This window comes from Caretta caretta, chromosome 2 (genome assembly GCF_965140235.1).
Source record: "Caretta caretta isolate rCarCar2 chromosome 2, rCarCar1.hap1, whole genome shotgun sequence".
Lineage (NCBI taxonomy): Eukaryota > Metazoa > Chordata > Testudines > Cheloniidae > Caretta > Caretta caretta.
The window spans coordinates 65,791,440-65,805,829 of NC_134207.1; the positions used below are offsets into that span (position 1 = coordinate 65,791,440).

Genomic DNA, 14,390 nt, shown 5'->3' on the forward strand with positions numbered 1-14,390 from the left:
GCAGGTCAAAAAAATTTGAAGAGCAAATACCAAAAAACACAAAAACTAACAGGTGGTTGTTTTGCCTTTTTTTTTTTTTTAAAAGTACACCAGAAGCAGGAAGCCTGCCAAACAATCAGTTGGGGCACTAAAGGTGCTAACAGAAAACTTAAGGAAGACAAGGCCATTGAGAAGCTAAATGAAATCTTCGCATCAGTCTTCATTGCAGAGGATGTGAGGGAGATCCCCACATACATGAACCATTCTTTTCAGGTGACAATCCTGAGGAACTATCCCAAATTGAGGTGTCAATACAGGAAATTTTGGAACAAAATGATTAAACAAACAGTAATGAGTCACCAGGACCAAATAGTATTCACTCAAGAGTTCTGAAGAAACTCAAATATGAAATCACAGAACTACTAACTACAGTATGTAACCTATTGCTTAAATCAGCCCCTGTACCAGATGACAGGCAGATAACTAATGTAACTCTGTTTTTTAAAAAGAATCCAGAGTTATTCTGGCAATTACAGGCCAGTAAGCCTAACTTTAGCATCAGACAAATTAGCTGAAACTGTAGTACAGAACAAAATTATCAGACACACAGATGAACATGATATGTTGGGGAAGAGTTAACATGGCTCTTGTAAAGGGAAATCATGCCTCACCAATCTATTACAGTTCTTTCAGAGTGTCAACAAGCATGTGGACAAATGTGATTCAGCTGATATAATGTACCTGGACTTTCAGAAAGCCTGTCATAAGGTCCCACACCAAAAGCTCTTAAGCAAAGTAAGCAGTCATGGGACAAGACAGAAGATCCTCTCATGCATCAGTATCTGGTTAAAAGATAGGAAAGAGAGGGTAGGAACAAATGGTCAGTTTTCAAACTAGAAAGTGATAAATAGGATCTGCACTGGGACCAGTACCGTTCAACATGTTCATAAATGATCTGGAAAAAGAGTAAACAGCGCAGATGACACTAACTTATGCAGGATCATTAAGTCCAAAGCTGACGGCAAAGAATTACAAAGGGATCTCACAAAACTGGGTGACTGGACAACAAAATGGCAGATGAGATTCAGTGTTGATAAGTGCAAAGTAGTGCACGTTGGAAAACAATCCAAACTCTACATACAAAAATGATGGATTCTAAAAAGATCTTGGCGTCATCATGGATAGTTCTCTGAGAACATCTGCTCAATGTCCAGCGGCAGTCAAAAAAACTAACTATGTTAGGAACCATTAGGAAAGAGAAACTAAGACAGAAAATATCAGAATGCCATGTCTTGAATGCAATCTAAACATTGTAGCATTAATCTATCCCATGAAGACAAGAAAGTGAAACTAACTAGTGTGTGTTTTTATTGTCAAACTGATTGAAAGGCATATCACCAACAGCATAAATAATGAAAAGTAAATAAGTTTTCAACATAGTCATTCCATTTTAACTATAGGAAATTTTAGAGGTGATGAATCCTCTCCCCTTTATGTTTCTTTGAAGTATAAAGACAACATGAAAGGTTGGTGGGAGGAGGGGGCCCTACTTGTTTTGATGGAAGACTTGGAGACATCATTTGTTCTGCCACCTCAACTAAAAGGGCAAGTGTGTTGAATCTTCAGCCAAGACTTCCTTTTTTACCATATTAGTCACTCAATCAAGTAGGTGTTTAACATTTTTTAAATTTTTTTTTAAGTCTGACTAAAAATCTCTTTCCCTCAACTGCTCAGTTTCCACTCTTGGCTCTTGTGGAGACATCTGACTAGCTCTCCAGTCAGAGAATTTTAGACTACACTGTACCTAAATTTACAATGTAAAACAAGCAGACCACACTTAAAAAAACAGCCTTTCAGGTGTCTGCCCTTTTTTGTTTATGATGTATCTCAGTGGTGGGCAACCTGCAGTGGCCACAAGACTGTTTGTTTACATTGACTGTCCACAGGCACGGCTGCCCACAGCTCCCAGTGGCTGCAGTTCGCCCTTCCTGGCCAATGGTATGATATGGTATTTTCGGTACAGAATTCCCTCAAAAGTATCAGGGTTCTGTGTGGTGCAACATGGGTGCACGCAGCTGGGGGGGGGGGGGGTCCAGGGGGATCTGGATGCACAAGGGCTTCTTGGGTTGTTCTGGGTGCAGGGAGAATGGGCCCCTGCAGGGAAGTCCAGATGAAGGTGGTTAGGGCTCAGCAGGGGGTGGGGGGCTCAGGGTGCAGCTGGTTGGGACTAAATGGGATGGGGGACTCCCTATGCCAGGGATGAGGTGGGGTTCTGGGGCGGTCAAAGGCTCCTGATGCAGGGGTGAGGCTTGGCAGGGGGATTCTGGTTGCAGGGGGAGGTGAGGCTCGGCAGGAGGGGCTGGGTGGATAGGAGGAGCAGCTCCCCGTACAGTGACCCCTCCTTCCGTAGTTGAGGCGCAATAGGGTAAGAAAGTGGGGGAAGGGGTCAATGTAGGGGAACTGTTCGCGCTGTCTGCCCAACCCGTGCATCTGGATTTCCCCCCTCCGCCAAGTCTCTCCCCCTGCACCCAAAACCCCCACCCCACCAAGCCTCACCCCTTGCACTCAGATCCCCCTGACAAATCCCCACCAATGCAGAGTTTCCTGCAGCTGGCAGAGGTTTTTGGGGGTTGATATGACCCAGCCCCGCCTGCTCTGTGCAGGGGAGAGGGAACTCCATTTCCCTCGTCGTCCTACTCCCATCTCCCCACAGCTGGGACTAATATCCCTGGTCAGCTGGGGCATCCCCAGACCCTCCTTCCTTCCATTTCCTCCCCCACGGTGACTTACCTCTCCCCTGCCTGTGCTTCCCAGAAGGGGTGAATGAGCACTGGTGCAGCTTCTCTTTGCTTCCCTACAGAAACCATTTTTCTGCAGGGAAGCAAAGAGAATTTAAGGAAGCGGGGGCTGTCCTGCATGTGCACAGTGGCGCAGAATTCCCCCAGGAGTAACAATACCATCAAGCCTATGGAAAGGACACTGGACAAGTGGAAGTCCACTGAGATGAAGCATTTCTTCTGTAAAGATATACAAGTAATTCTCTTCTCTCAAGAAAAGAAACCAATCTCAGTGGATTCCTCATCTTCAAGATTAAAGTGTACACTATGTTAATAATTACTTTGCTACAGTAATGCCTAGATGCCCCAACTTAGATCAGGCCTCATTATGCCAGGCACTATTCAGATGCAGAGTCAAAAACAGTTGCTACCCCATAGATTAGGGATCAGCAACCTTTGGCAAGTGGCCCATCAGGGAAATCTGCTGGCAGGCCGGGATGGTTTACTTGCACCGTCCACAGGTTTGGCCGATCACAGCTCCCACTGGCCACGGTTCGCCATTCCAGGCCAATGGTGGCTGCAGGAAGCGGCAGCCAGCACATTCCTTGGCCCACGCCGCACCCCGCAGCCCTCATTGGCCTGGAACGGCGAACCCCCGCAGCCAGTGGGAGCTGCAATCAGCTGAACCTGCGGACGGTGCAGGTAAACAAACTGTCCCGGACCGCCAGCGGATTTCCCTGACACGCCACATGCCAAAGGTCGCCGATCCCTGCCATAGATGGACAAGACAGACAAAAGATGGGGAAAATAGTATCTTTATAGATAGGAAGCAGACACAGAGATGTGAGTGACTTATCCAAGGTCACACAATGAGTCTGTAGCAGAGCCAGGAATTGAATTCAGATCTCCTGAGTCCCAGTCCAGAGTCTTAACTACAAGACAGTTCTTCCTCTCATTATTCTCCTTTCTATTAGTCAGTGACACATATAATTAAAGTTGCACAAGCATTTCTATTCTGAGGGATCACTTACATTTTCAATTGCTTATAACTTTAAAAAAATCAAAGTTTGAACAAAAGTGGAGTAAAAATATACCTTTCCAAGTTATCAAGTATATTTTGCTACTTTGGTTTTTTTGTGTGGGAGGTGGGGAGGGAGGATGACAGCTAGTGACTTGGCAATTTGAAAAAAATTTGAATTTGTATAAGACTGTCTATGGGGCATATATGCCTTTCTGTAGTCTGGGAAAAGTAAATTGTGATTTTTGAAAATCATAAAGGTTTCTAAGAAGGCTGTTGCACATACTCACTAGATCAATGGTACTAAATCACTGGTGGGCAACCTGCAGCCCATCAGGGTAATCTCATTGCGGGCTGCGAGACATTTTGCTGACGTTGCCCGTCCACAGGCATGACCTTCTGCAGCTTCCAGTGGCCACAGTTCACCGTTCCCGGCCAATGGGAGCTGCGGGAAGGGGGGGCTGCAGGGACGCTGGGAACTGTGGGGAAACATGCCTGCGGACGGTCAATGTTAGCAAAACGTCTCGCGGCCCGCAATGAGATTACCCTGATGGGCTGCAGGTTGCCCACCACTGCACTAGATTTTATAATACACCTCCTAGTGATTTGTTAACATTCTATGCAAATATTGTTTAAGCAAATTTGAATGAAGACATGGAGGGAGGAAGGCAGATCTCAAATGAGAATTGGTGCAGAAAGGTGTGTATGAATCAAGATAAAGTCTTTTGCCTTATTAACTGCACAGCTAGATATGGTAAACCCCACAAAATTTTATACCCAAAGAGCTCAAATGAACATTAAGTTTGCAAAATGAAGCACTCAAAAGTCAGGACATAACAAAGATAAGGTGGCCTACCCAAACTTAACTATGCCCTCTTGTATGTATACACAATGACACAATCTTTAATTACATAATCATATTAGACCAAGAATTAGGCAGAGCTATATAGTGAATTGTTCCAAGATGCAGGGCATGCCTACCACATTTGTTGCAGTTGTATTGTGGATACAAGAGGTTGAGAACAATCCAGGGATGATATGCTAGACTGGAACCCAGAAAAATCATGTTCTATCCCTGCCGCTGCAACAGACTCCCCATGCAACTTGGGAGTCAATTTTCCTGTACCTCAGTTAAGCATCTCTAAAATAATGTTTGCATTTCATGACCTCACAGGGGTGTCATGAGGATAGATTCATTAGTGTTTGCGAGGCAGCAAACTATATGGCCCTGCAATGTTTGAAACAGCTGTCTCATTCATTCAGCAGTGTTATTTTGTATGTGAAATGAGGCAGAGGTTCTGGGGAAAAAAATAGTATGTGATCTTGTAATAAATTACTATCATAATACATAAAAACAAAGGGGCAGATTTAAAAGTGCACAGGCCTTAACTCTTATTTCCTAATTGGTGTGCTCTTCACTTTGTTGCCATAACATTCTTTTAATGCTGTTATACATATTTGGTTAAGACACATCCTGAAGGGGTGTGAACATTTGAGATATCCTGAGTTCCCGCTTAATTCAAGACAGAGACCAACAGTTTGGACACACCTTGCCAAGAAAGAAAGTAAACCTGAACTCTTGTTTATAAACCAAATCTAAACAATAATGCTTGGTTACATACTAAGAGTTTACCATTTGGCATCTCTGAAATCTATTGAACAACAGACTTGGGGCTGGCAGCTGAAGCATATTCAATCATGTTCTTCCACTAGTCCCTCAATAGTGAGGGCAGAAGGAAATTCCAACTAACCTTATAGCTTGCAGTTCTAGTGTCAGACCCTGAATTCAAGGCAACAGTCTTGATTTGTTCCCTAAATTCTCCTGCCTGCCTACAACTACTTCCTCCTCCTCAGTCTCTGCTTCTCTTGGTCTCTGTCCCACAGTATGTGTAACTTGAAATGTTGTTTCAGCGCATTTGTTTTCTTCTTCGGAACAAGTAAAAAGTATTGAATCAGGCAGCAGTCTTTGTATTGCCTCTTCTAGAAAGAGAGAAAACAAAACTTTCAAAGACTACCAAACAAAACAGTTCATAAAAAACCCTAAACTGCCTTTAAACAAAACCAGATTAGTAGTGTTATCTTCATGAAAAGTAGATTTCCAGTCCAGCTGCTGAGGCTTGGTCTACACTTAAAAGTTATGTCAGCAGGTATGTCTGTCAGAGGTGTGAAAAAAACCACACCCTGGACCAACACAGGTATGCCGACAAAACCTCTAGTGTAGACGCAGTTATGTTGATGGAAGGACTTCTGTCAGTATAGCAAACGTCATTCAGGGAGGTTGATGACATTTCTACACCAACAGAAAACTCCTGTTGGCATACGCCATGTCTTTACTAAGGAGCTACACATGCACAGCTATGCCAGTATGGGTTCTGTAGTGCAGACGTAGCCGGAGAAACCCATACTCCGAAGCTCCTTATTAGCTTGCACTTCCTCTCCTGTGCTCCAGGCTGGCTTTCTGTGAGGTTAATGTGCTCTAGGTATTGCATGATCCTGCTAGCTAACTCTTGCTTCCTTGCATAGAAACCAGGAGACCCCAACACTTTCTAACCTGGTCACCTGTCTAGAACCCAGAAAATGACCCATCCACTCCCAGTCTTTACTCAAGCCTAAGTTAATTGTATCCAGTTTGCAAATTAATTCCAATTCAGCAGTCTCTCGTTGGAGTCTGTTTTTGAAGTTTTTTTGTTGAAGAATTGCAACTTTTAGGTCTGTAATAGAACCCAGAAAGGTAGCATAACCTCTCACAACCCCAAATGGAATAAGACTTGACATGATGCTCAAGTTTCAAGACTGTCAGGCTGCAAGAGAAAGATACAATCAGCAGATTGTTTACAGATGATTCTCTTGGTAACATGAAATCCTATTTTTTGTATTTGATGTTAAAAAGATTGGTGGACTCCAGGATTTCAATAAACCTATCGATAAAAGTGAAGGGACCCTCAAGCTTATGGTGGGGGAGGGGAGAAGTACCTTTCCAGGATGAATGACTCTATAAGATGGGACTCCATCACCACATTTGGAAGGAATTCATGATGTATCCACAGAATCTTGAAAAGGTTACTGTAAGATGATCAATCACTACAACACTACGTTTATGCACTGTAAGATGAAGTCACTGCCATCAGGAAAATAACCTTTCTACATGAGGAACTTGATGCCTGTGTTACATGTAAACTTAAAAGGACTTCCTTCATCTTAATCGGGTCTGATTTAATATGTACAGTTTAAAAGGAGCTGTTCAATAGTTGTTTTTTTTTAAAATGCATCAGGCCCCTCGTGCATTGACATATAGCTGCAGAGAAACTAGTTTATGTTTGATGCGTCCTCTGTTACAAATGTGAAACAACTGAAACAGAACACTATTTAATAACCACCTGCCAGTTTAAAAGTCTGACTGAAATGATCTGATATAGAGCGCTTAGTTATCCATTAATATAGAAATACAATATTTTTATTTTACCTTAAAATTTTACTACCTGCTTTGGGAAGCCATTACTGCTAGCTAATTCAATGTCTTTGAAAACTGAATCCAAGTATTTCTAGAATGCTATAAAATAGAGGCCTATTTCCTCTAGTAACTGCTGTTTAGAAGCAGGTTTCAGAGTAGCAGCCGTGTTAGTCTGTATTCGCAAAAAGAAAAGGAGGACTTGTGGCACCTTAGAGACTAACCAATTTATTTGAGCATAAGCTTTCATGAGCAACAGCTCACTTCATCAGATGCATTCAGTGGAAAATACAGTGGGGAGATTTATATACATAGAGAACATGAAACAATGGGTGTTATCATACACACTGTAAGGAGAGTGATCACTTAAGGTGAGCTATTACCAGCAGGAGAGCGGGGGCGGGGCGGGGAGGGGATTTTTTGTAGTGATAATCAAGGTGGGCCATTTCCAGCAGTTGACAAGAATGTCTGAGGAATGGGGGGGGGAGGGAGGGAAGGTTAGTTTTACTGTGTAATGACCTATCCACTCCCAGTCTTTATTCAAGCCTAAGTTAATTGTATCCAGTTTGCAAATTAATTCCAATTCAGCAGTCTCTCGTTGGAGTCTGTCTTTGAAGTTTTTTTGTTGAAGAATTGCAACTTTTAGGTCTGTAATCGAGTGACCAAAGAGACTGAAGTGTTCTCCGACTGGTTTTTGAATGTTATAATTCTTGACGTCTGATTTGTGTCCATTGATTCTTTTACGTAGAGACTGTCCAGTTTGACCAATGTGCATGGCAGAGGGGCATTGCTGGCACATGATGGCATATATCACATTGGTAGATGTGCAGGTGAACGAGCCTCTGACAGTGTGGCTGATGTGATTAGGCCCTATGATGGTGTCCCCTGAATAGATATGTGGACACAGTTGGCAACGGGCTTTGTTGCAATGATAGGTTCCTGGGTTAGTGGTTCTGTGGTGTGGTGTGTGGTTGCTGGTGAGTATTTGCTTCAGGTTGCGGGGCTGTCTGTAAGCAAGGACTGGCCTGTCTCCCGAGATCTGCGAGAGTGATGGGTCGTCCTTCAGGATAGGTTGTAGATCCTTGATGATGCGTTGGAGAGGTTTTAGTTGGGGGCTGAAGGTGATGGCTAGTGGCGTTCTGTTATTTTCTTTTTTTGGGCCTGTCCTGTAGTAGGTGACTTCTGGGTACTCTTCTGGCTCTGTCAATCTGTTTCTTCGCTTCAGCAGGTGGGTATTGTATGTAGTTGAAGGATGCTTGATAGAGATCTTGTAGGTGTTTGTCTCTGTCTGAGGGGTTCAACGTCTCCGACTCAAGGAATATTTCCAACACACCTCTGAACAACATACTAACCCACAGAGACCTTCCTACCAAGACAACAAAAAAAAGGAATCTGGGTGGACTCCTCCTGAAGGTCGAAACCACAGACTGGACTTCTACATAGAGTGCTTCCGACGTGCACAGTCTGAAACTGTGGAAAAGCAGCATCACTTGCCCCATAACCTCACCCGTGCAGAACACAATGCCATCCACAGCCTCAGAAACAACTCTGACATCATAATCAAAAAGGCTGACAAAGGAGGTGCTGTCGTCATTGTGAATAAGTCGGAATATGAACAAGAGGCTGCTAGGCAGCTCTCCAACACCACTTTCTACAAGCCATTACCCTCTGATTCCACTGAGGGTTACCAAAAAAACTACACCATTTGCTCAAGAAACTCCCTAAAAAAGCATAAGTACAAATCCGCAAAGACACACCCCTGGAACTCTGGCCTGGGGTATTCTATCTGCTACCCAAGATCCATAAACCTGGAAATCCTGGACGCCCCATCATCTCAGGCATTTGCACCCTGACAGCAGGATTGTCTCGATATGTAGACTCCCTCAGGCCCTACGCTACCAGCACTCGCAGCTATCTTCGAGACACCACTGACTTCCTGACGAAACTACAATCCATTGGTGATCTTCCTGAAAACACCATCCTGGCCACTATGGATGTAGAAGCCCTCTACACCAACATTCAACATAAAGATGGACTACAAGCTGTCAGGAACAGTATCCCCGATAATATCACAGCAAACCTGGTGGCTGAACTTTGTGTCTTTGTCCTCACCCATAACTATTTCACATTTGGGGACAATGCATACCTTCAAATCAGCGGCACTGCTATGGGTACCCGCATGGCCCCACAGTATGCCAACATTTTTATGGCTGACTTAGAACAACGTTTCCTCAGCTCTCATCCACTAATGCCCCTACTCTACTTGCGCTACATTGATGACATCTTCATCATCTGGACCCATGGAAAAGAAGCCCTTGAGGAATTCCACCATGATTTCAACAATTTCCATCCCACCAAAAACCTCAGCCTGGACCAATCCACACAAGAGATCCACTTCCTGGACATTACGGTGCTAGTAAGCGATGGTCACATAAACACCACCCTATACCGGAAACCTATAAACCACTATTCCTACCTACATGCCTCCAGCTTTCATCCAGATCACACCACACGATCCATTGTCTACAGCCAAGCTCTATGATACAACTGCATTTGCTCCAACCCCTCAGACAGAGGCAAACACCTACAAGATCTCTATCAAGCATTCTTACAACTACAATACCCACCTGCTGAAGCGAAGAAACAGACTGACAGAGCCAGAAGACTATCCAGAAGTCACCTACTACAGGACAGGCCCAACAAAGAAAATCACAGAACGCCACTAGCCGTCACCTTCAGCCCCCAACTAAAACCCCTCCAACACATCATCAAGGATCTCTACACCCTATCATGAAGGACGATCCATCACTCTCGCAGATCTCGGGAGATGGGCCAGTCCTTGCTTACAGACAGTACCCCAACCGGAAGCAAATACTCACCAGCAACCACACACCACACCACAGAACCACTAACCCAGGAACCTATCATGGCAACAAAGCCTGCTGCCAACTGTGTCCACATATCTATTCAGGGGACACCATCATAGGGCCTAATCACATCAGCCACACTATCAGAGACTCGTTCACCTGCACATCTACCAATGTGATATATGCCATCATGTGCCAGCAATGCCCCTCTGCCATGCACATTGGTCAAACTGGACAGTCTCTACGTAAAAGAATCAATGGACACAAATCAGACGTCAAGAATTATAACATTCAAAAACCAGTCGGAGAACACTTCAGTCTCTTTGGTCACTCGATTACAGACCTAAAAGTTGCAATTCTTCAACGAAAAAACTTCAAAAAACAGACTCCAACGAGAGACTGCTGAATTGGAATTAATTTGCAAACTGGATACAATTAACTTAGGCTTGAATAGAGACTGGGAGTGGATGGATCATTACACAAAGTAAAACTATTTTCCCATGTTTATTTCACAAGATATATTATTTTTGGCATGTGCCTCACCCACAACAGAAACTCTGCAACTGGACATTAACAATTCTGTCTGAGATATGATCTAGAACAGAATCCATATCACTCTACCAAAACTGTTCTTGTCTGAAGCTAACAGAAGGAAGAAGTCACTAGAGTAAGGCGAACACACAAACCAATGAGATCGGTTGAGTAAAAAGTGCCAACTTTACGATCAATTTTCTGTATCTACAATTTCAATTTTTTTTTTTTAAAAAAAGTACTTATGATACCTGCACTTCAGTGAATAAAAGCACTCGGCATCGTGATTCAGATCAGAGACATGCAGTTTTGGTATAACCGCATACCATTTTTGTTACTACTTGCATAACCTGCTTTCTGTTAAGAAGTAATGAGCAATGGAGATCAACTTAATTTCAGTCTTTTGGGAGGGTTCAATAACGTCTCCCTTTAGTTTTTCTTTTTACAACACATTGAAAAATAATTGCCGAATCACCATCCAACTGATCCAACTCTGAAGACTCTACATGGAAATCCCTGAAATAATCTCTGGATCAGTATGAAAACACTAGTGCAGATAAGCCGGTTCCTTGATGGCATACTAGAATTCTTAAAGTGTTCACAAGAGGTCTAAACACCACAAACTCTCAAAAGATTTTCCACAATACACCTATTTCAGCCATGTACAGAAATATGACTCTCCTTCCTTTACAAGCAGAACCCCTCATTTTAAAAGTAAATTTATTTTAGCCATGATTTTGTCTCCTTTATAAGCTTCCATCAGAAATTCTGAATCCTGAAACTGGAATTATAATAAATAGTTTTAAATTAATAACTTGTTTCTATCACAGGTATTTTCCTCCATCTTAGACTTTTGTCATATTGTGCCACATTCAGCATTTAAAGTTAAAATAGACTCAGGATCGGGTGGGCTCAGGCTTCAGTCCCCCCTTTTGGGGTCATGTAGTAATTTTAATGGTCAGACAGGGGTTGCAGTGCAATGAAGTTTGAGAATCCCTGGTCTAAATGCCTTTTTATATTTAGTAAAGTATTTTAAAGCACTTACACATTTGTTAAAATATCTTAAAGAAAATCTTGCCAGATAGATACACCATAGATTTTTTTTTTTTTTAAAGTTAGCCACAATCAAAATACGATACCTTACCATGCCAAATAATTGTGTGGAATTTTGATTAGCTGTAGGCCCTGCCCACACTGGGGAAGAAAGCACATTCACTTGGGAAGCTTGATATTAACACCCATGGCTAGCTGTTTTCAGCCCTAACATGGAGAGCAGCCTCATATATTAAAGCCTCTCAAAGCTCGAGATGAGCCCACACCGGCCACAGCAGTGCCATTGGGCTATGGAAAGGAGCCAGGGTGTGCCTGACCAAGAGAAAGGAACCAAGTCAGATGGTGATCTGGCAGAAGGCAACATCTGAAGTCTATAAATAGGAAGATTTGGTGACAGAAGCAGAGGTGGAACTAAAATGATTAGGGGTTTGGAACGGGTCCCATATGAGGAGAGATTAAAGAGGCTAGGACTTTTCAGCTTGGAAAAGAGATTACGGGGGGATATGATAGAGGCATATAAAATCATGAGTGGTGTGGAGAAAGTGAATAAGGAAGTTATGTACTTGTTCCCATAACATAAGAACTAGGGACCACTAAATGTAATTAATGGGTACCAGGTTTAAAACAAACAAAAGGAAGTTCATCTTCACTCAGCGCACAGTCAACCTGTGGAACTCCTTGCCTGAGGAGGTTGTGAAGGCTAGGACTATAACAGGGTTTAAAAGAGAACTGGATAAACTCATGGAGGTTAAGTCCATTAATGGCTATTAGCCAGGATGGGTAAGGCATGGTGTCCCCTAGCCTCTGTTTGTCAGAGGGTGGAGATGGAGGGCAGGAAATCACTAGATCATTACCTCTTAGGTTCGCTCCCTCTGGGGCACCTGGCATTGGCCACTGTCAGTAGACAGGCTACTGAGCTGGATGGACCTTTGGTCTGACCCAATGTGGCCGTTCTTACATTCTTAGGTGCATTTTAGCTCCCTGAAGTAGCTGGAGTAGGTGCTTATTGGTGCCAGGTGGAAAAAAACAACACACCTGGTTAAATGGCAGGTGCTGTTACACTGCATGGGGGGAGGGGAGGGTGCTAGTGCCCTGGAGCGCCGTGGCTCTTGCACATGGAGCCTCGTTGGGGCAGGGACCTTGCCACAGGCTTCTGCAAGGCCCCTGGGAGCCGAACAGCATCAGCCACCACCGGAAAGGCAGCTCCCGTGTCGTATGTTTCCGGCGTGACACCCTTCCCTCCCCTAGCACTCGGGTTTCCAGCGCCCCAGGCCTGACCCCGGCCGGGCCGCCTCCCCACCACGAAGGGCCGGGCCCGGAGCAGAGTCAGGCCCTGCACACGCCTCGGAGAGGCAGCAGGCCCCAGCGCCTGCGACCGCGGACTCCTGCGGGGCTGGGGCAGCCGGGTGCGGGGCTGATCAGCACAGGCCAAAGGCACGTCGGGCGGGGCCCGCTGCCGAGCGCAGGGCGGGGGAAGTCACCACGTCGGCGACGCCACCACTGCGGAAATGGGACAGCCGGGGTCGGGCTTAGCGCGGACGCTCTCGCTCTCCCCGCCTCGCAACCCTCCCCCATTTCCGCAGTAAAGGTCTCCGCTCCCCTGCCCTCTTACCTGTGTCCCCAATGATGATATATTTGAAGAGATACGCGTAGGCCATGGCCGCCCAATCCCCGCCCTCGCCGCCGCCGCCTCTCGGTCTCTCTCTCTCTCTCGCTCCTCAGTGACGCGCACTCTGCCCCCACCCGCGCTGTCAGGGCTCGCGCAGCGGAGAGTTCGAAACCGTTAACAGCCACCTAACGGAGCCCTCTCCCCTCTTCTCAAGCGCCCCGTGCGCTGTCCCCCCTCTCGAGCTGCTCCGCGTCCGGAGGCGGCAACCCGCAAGAGCAGGAACAATAACAGGCAGCGGCAGCAGCAGCCCGAACCCTTCAGTAACGTCACGCAAGGCGACCTCCTCCTCCGCCCCGCCCCCGCCGACCCGGAAGTGCTGAGGCAGCCGGCGTTTGGGGAGGTCCCGTGTGACAGGCAGCTCTTACCCCTGCCCTACCCGCGAGGAGTCCTGCAGCTGCCTGAGGCTCGGAGAGAAAAACTTCTGGTGGGGCTGCCCCCCCCAGTGCCTGAGGGGAGAGAGAATCCTTCGGGGGGGGCCCTCCGTGACTGAGGCAGGTGCCCTGTCTGGCTGTCCCTCCCCCACTCCCTCCTGCCCTCCCGGTGACTGGGGTCGGGAGCGAGGCTGTGGTGCCCTACCGCCCTGTGGCATACCCGGCGCTGCCATTCGCTGTGCAGGGGGCGAGCGTGGCAGCCCCCTCCCGGGAGTGGAGAGAAGGGGCCGTGGATGTCGGTGTCCCTCCCGCTCGGGAATGTCGCTGTTTGGTCTGACGGCTAAGATCCGTTGTGGGATGTTGTTTGTATTGCTGCGGCGGCCTTGGACACTGTGCGGGGGGCCAGGACCCCGCCGTGCTAGGCGCTGGCCAAACACAGACCAAAAAGATGGTTCTTGCCCCAGAGTCTCTACGCGCGATGGCCTGGTCTACACCTGAAACTTAGATCAGCCTGCGCTGTGAAAATCCTGTGCCCTGTGTGATGTAGGTGGGCGATCTAATGGGCAAATTTTTCCCCTCAAGGGGGTGGGTTAACTACAGTGATGGAAAAACCCTTTCCGGCCCTGTAGCAATGGACTAAGTTAGGGTGGCGGAGCTGCAGCTGGGCTGCTATAGCA

At 45.9% G+C, this 14,390-nt stretch overlaps 1 protein-coding gene across 1 annotated transcript in view; it reads right to left on the reverse strand.

Annotated features, from left to right (window-relative positions):
• Window positions 1-13,635, reverse strand: part of RAB2A (RAB2A, member RAS oncogene family) — an 82,575-nt gene extending 68,940 nt beyond the window's left edge. The window contains exon 1 of the mRNA XM_048840771.2: window positions 13,286-13,635. Within this exon, the coding sequence (XP_048696728.1) occupies window positions 13,286-13,331 (46 nt within the window). The 5' untranslated portion in view covers window positions 13,332-13,635. The remainder of the gene's footprint in view (window positions 1-13,285) is intronic.
• Window positions 13,636-14,390: the final 755 nt, after the last annotated feature.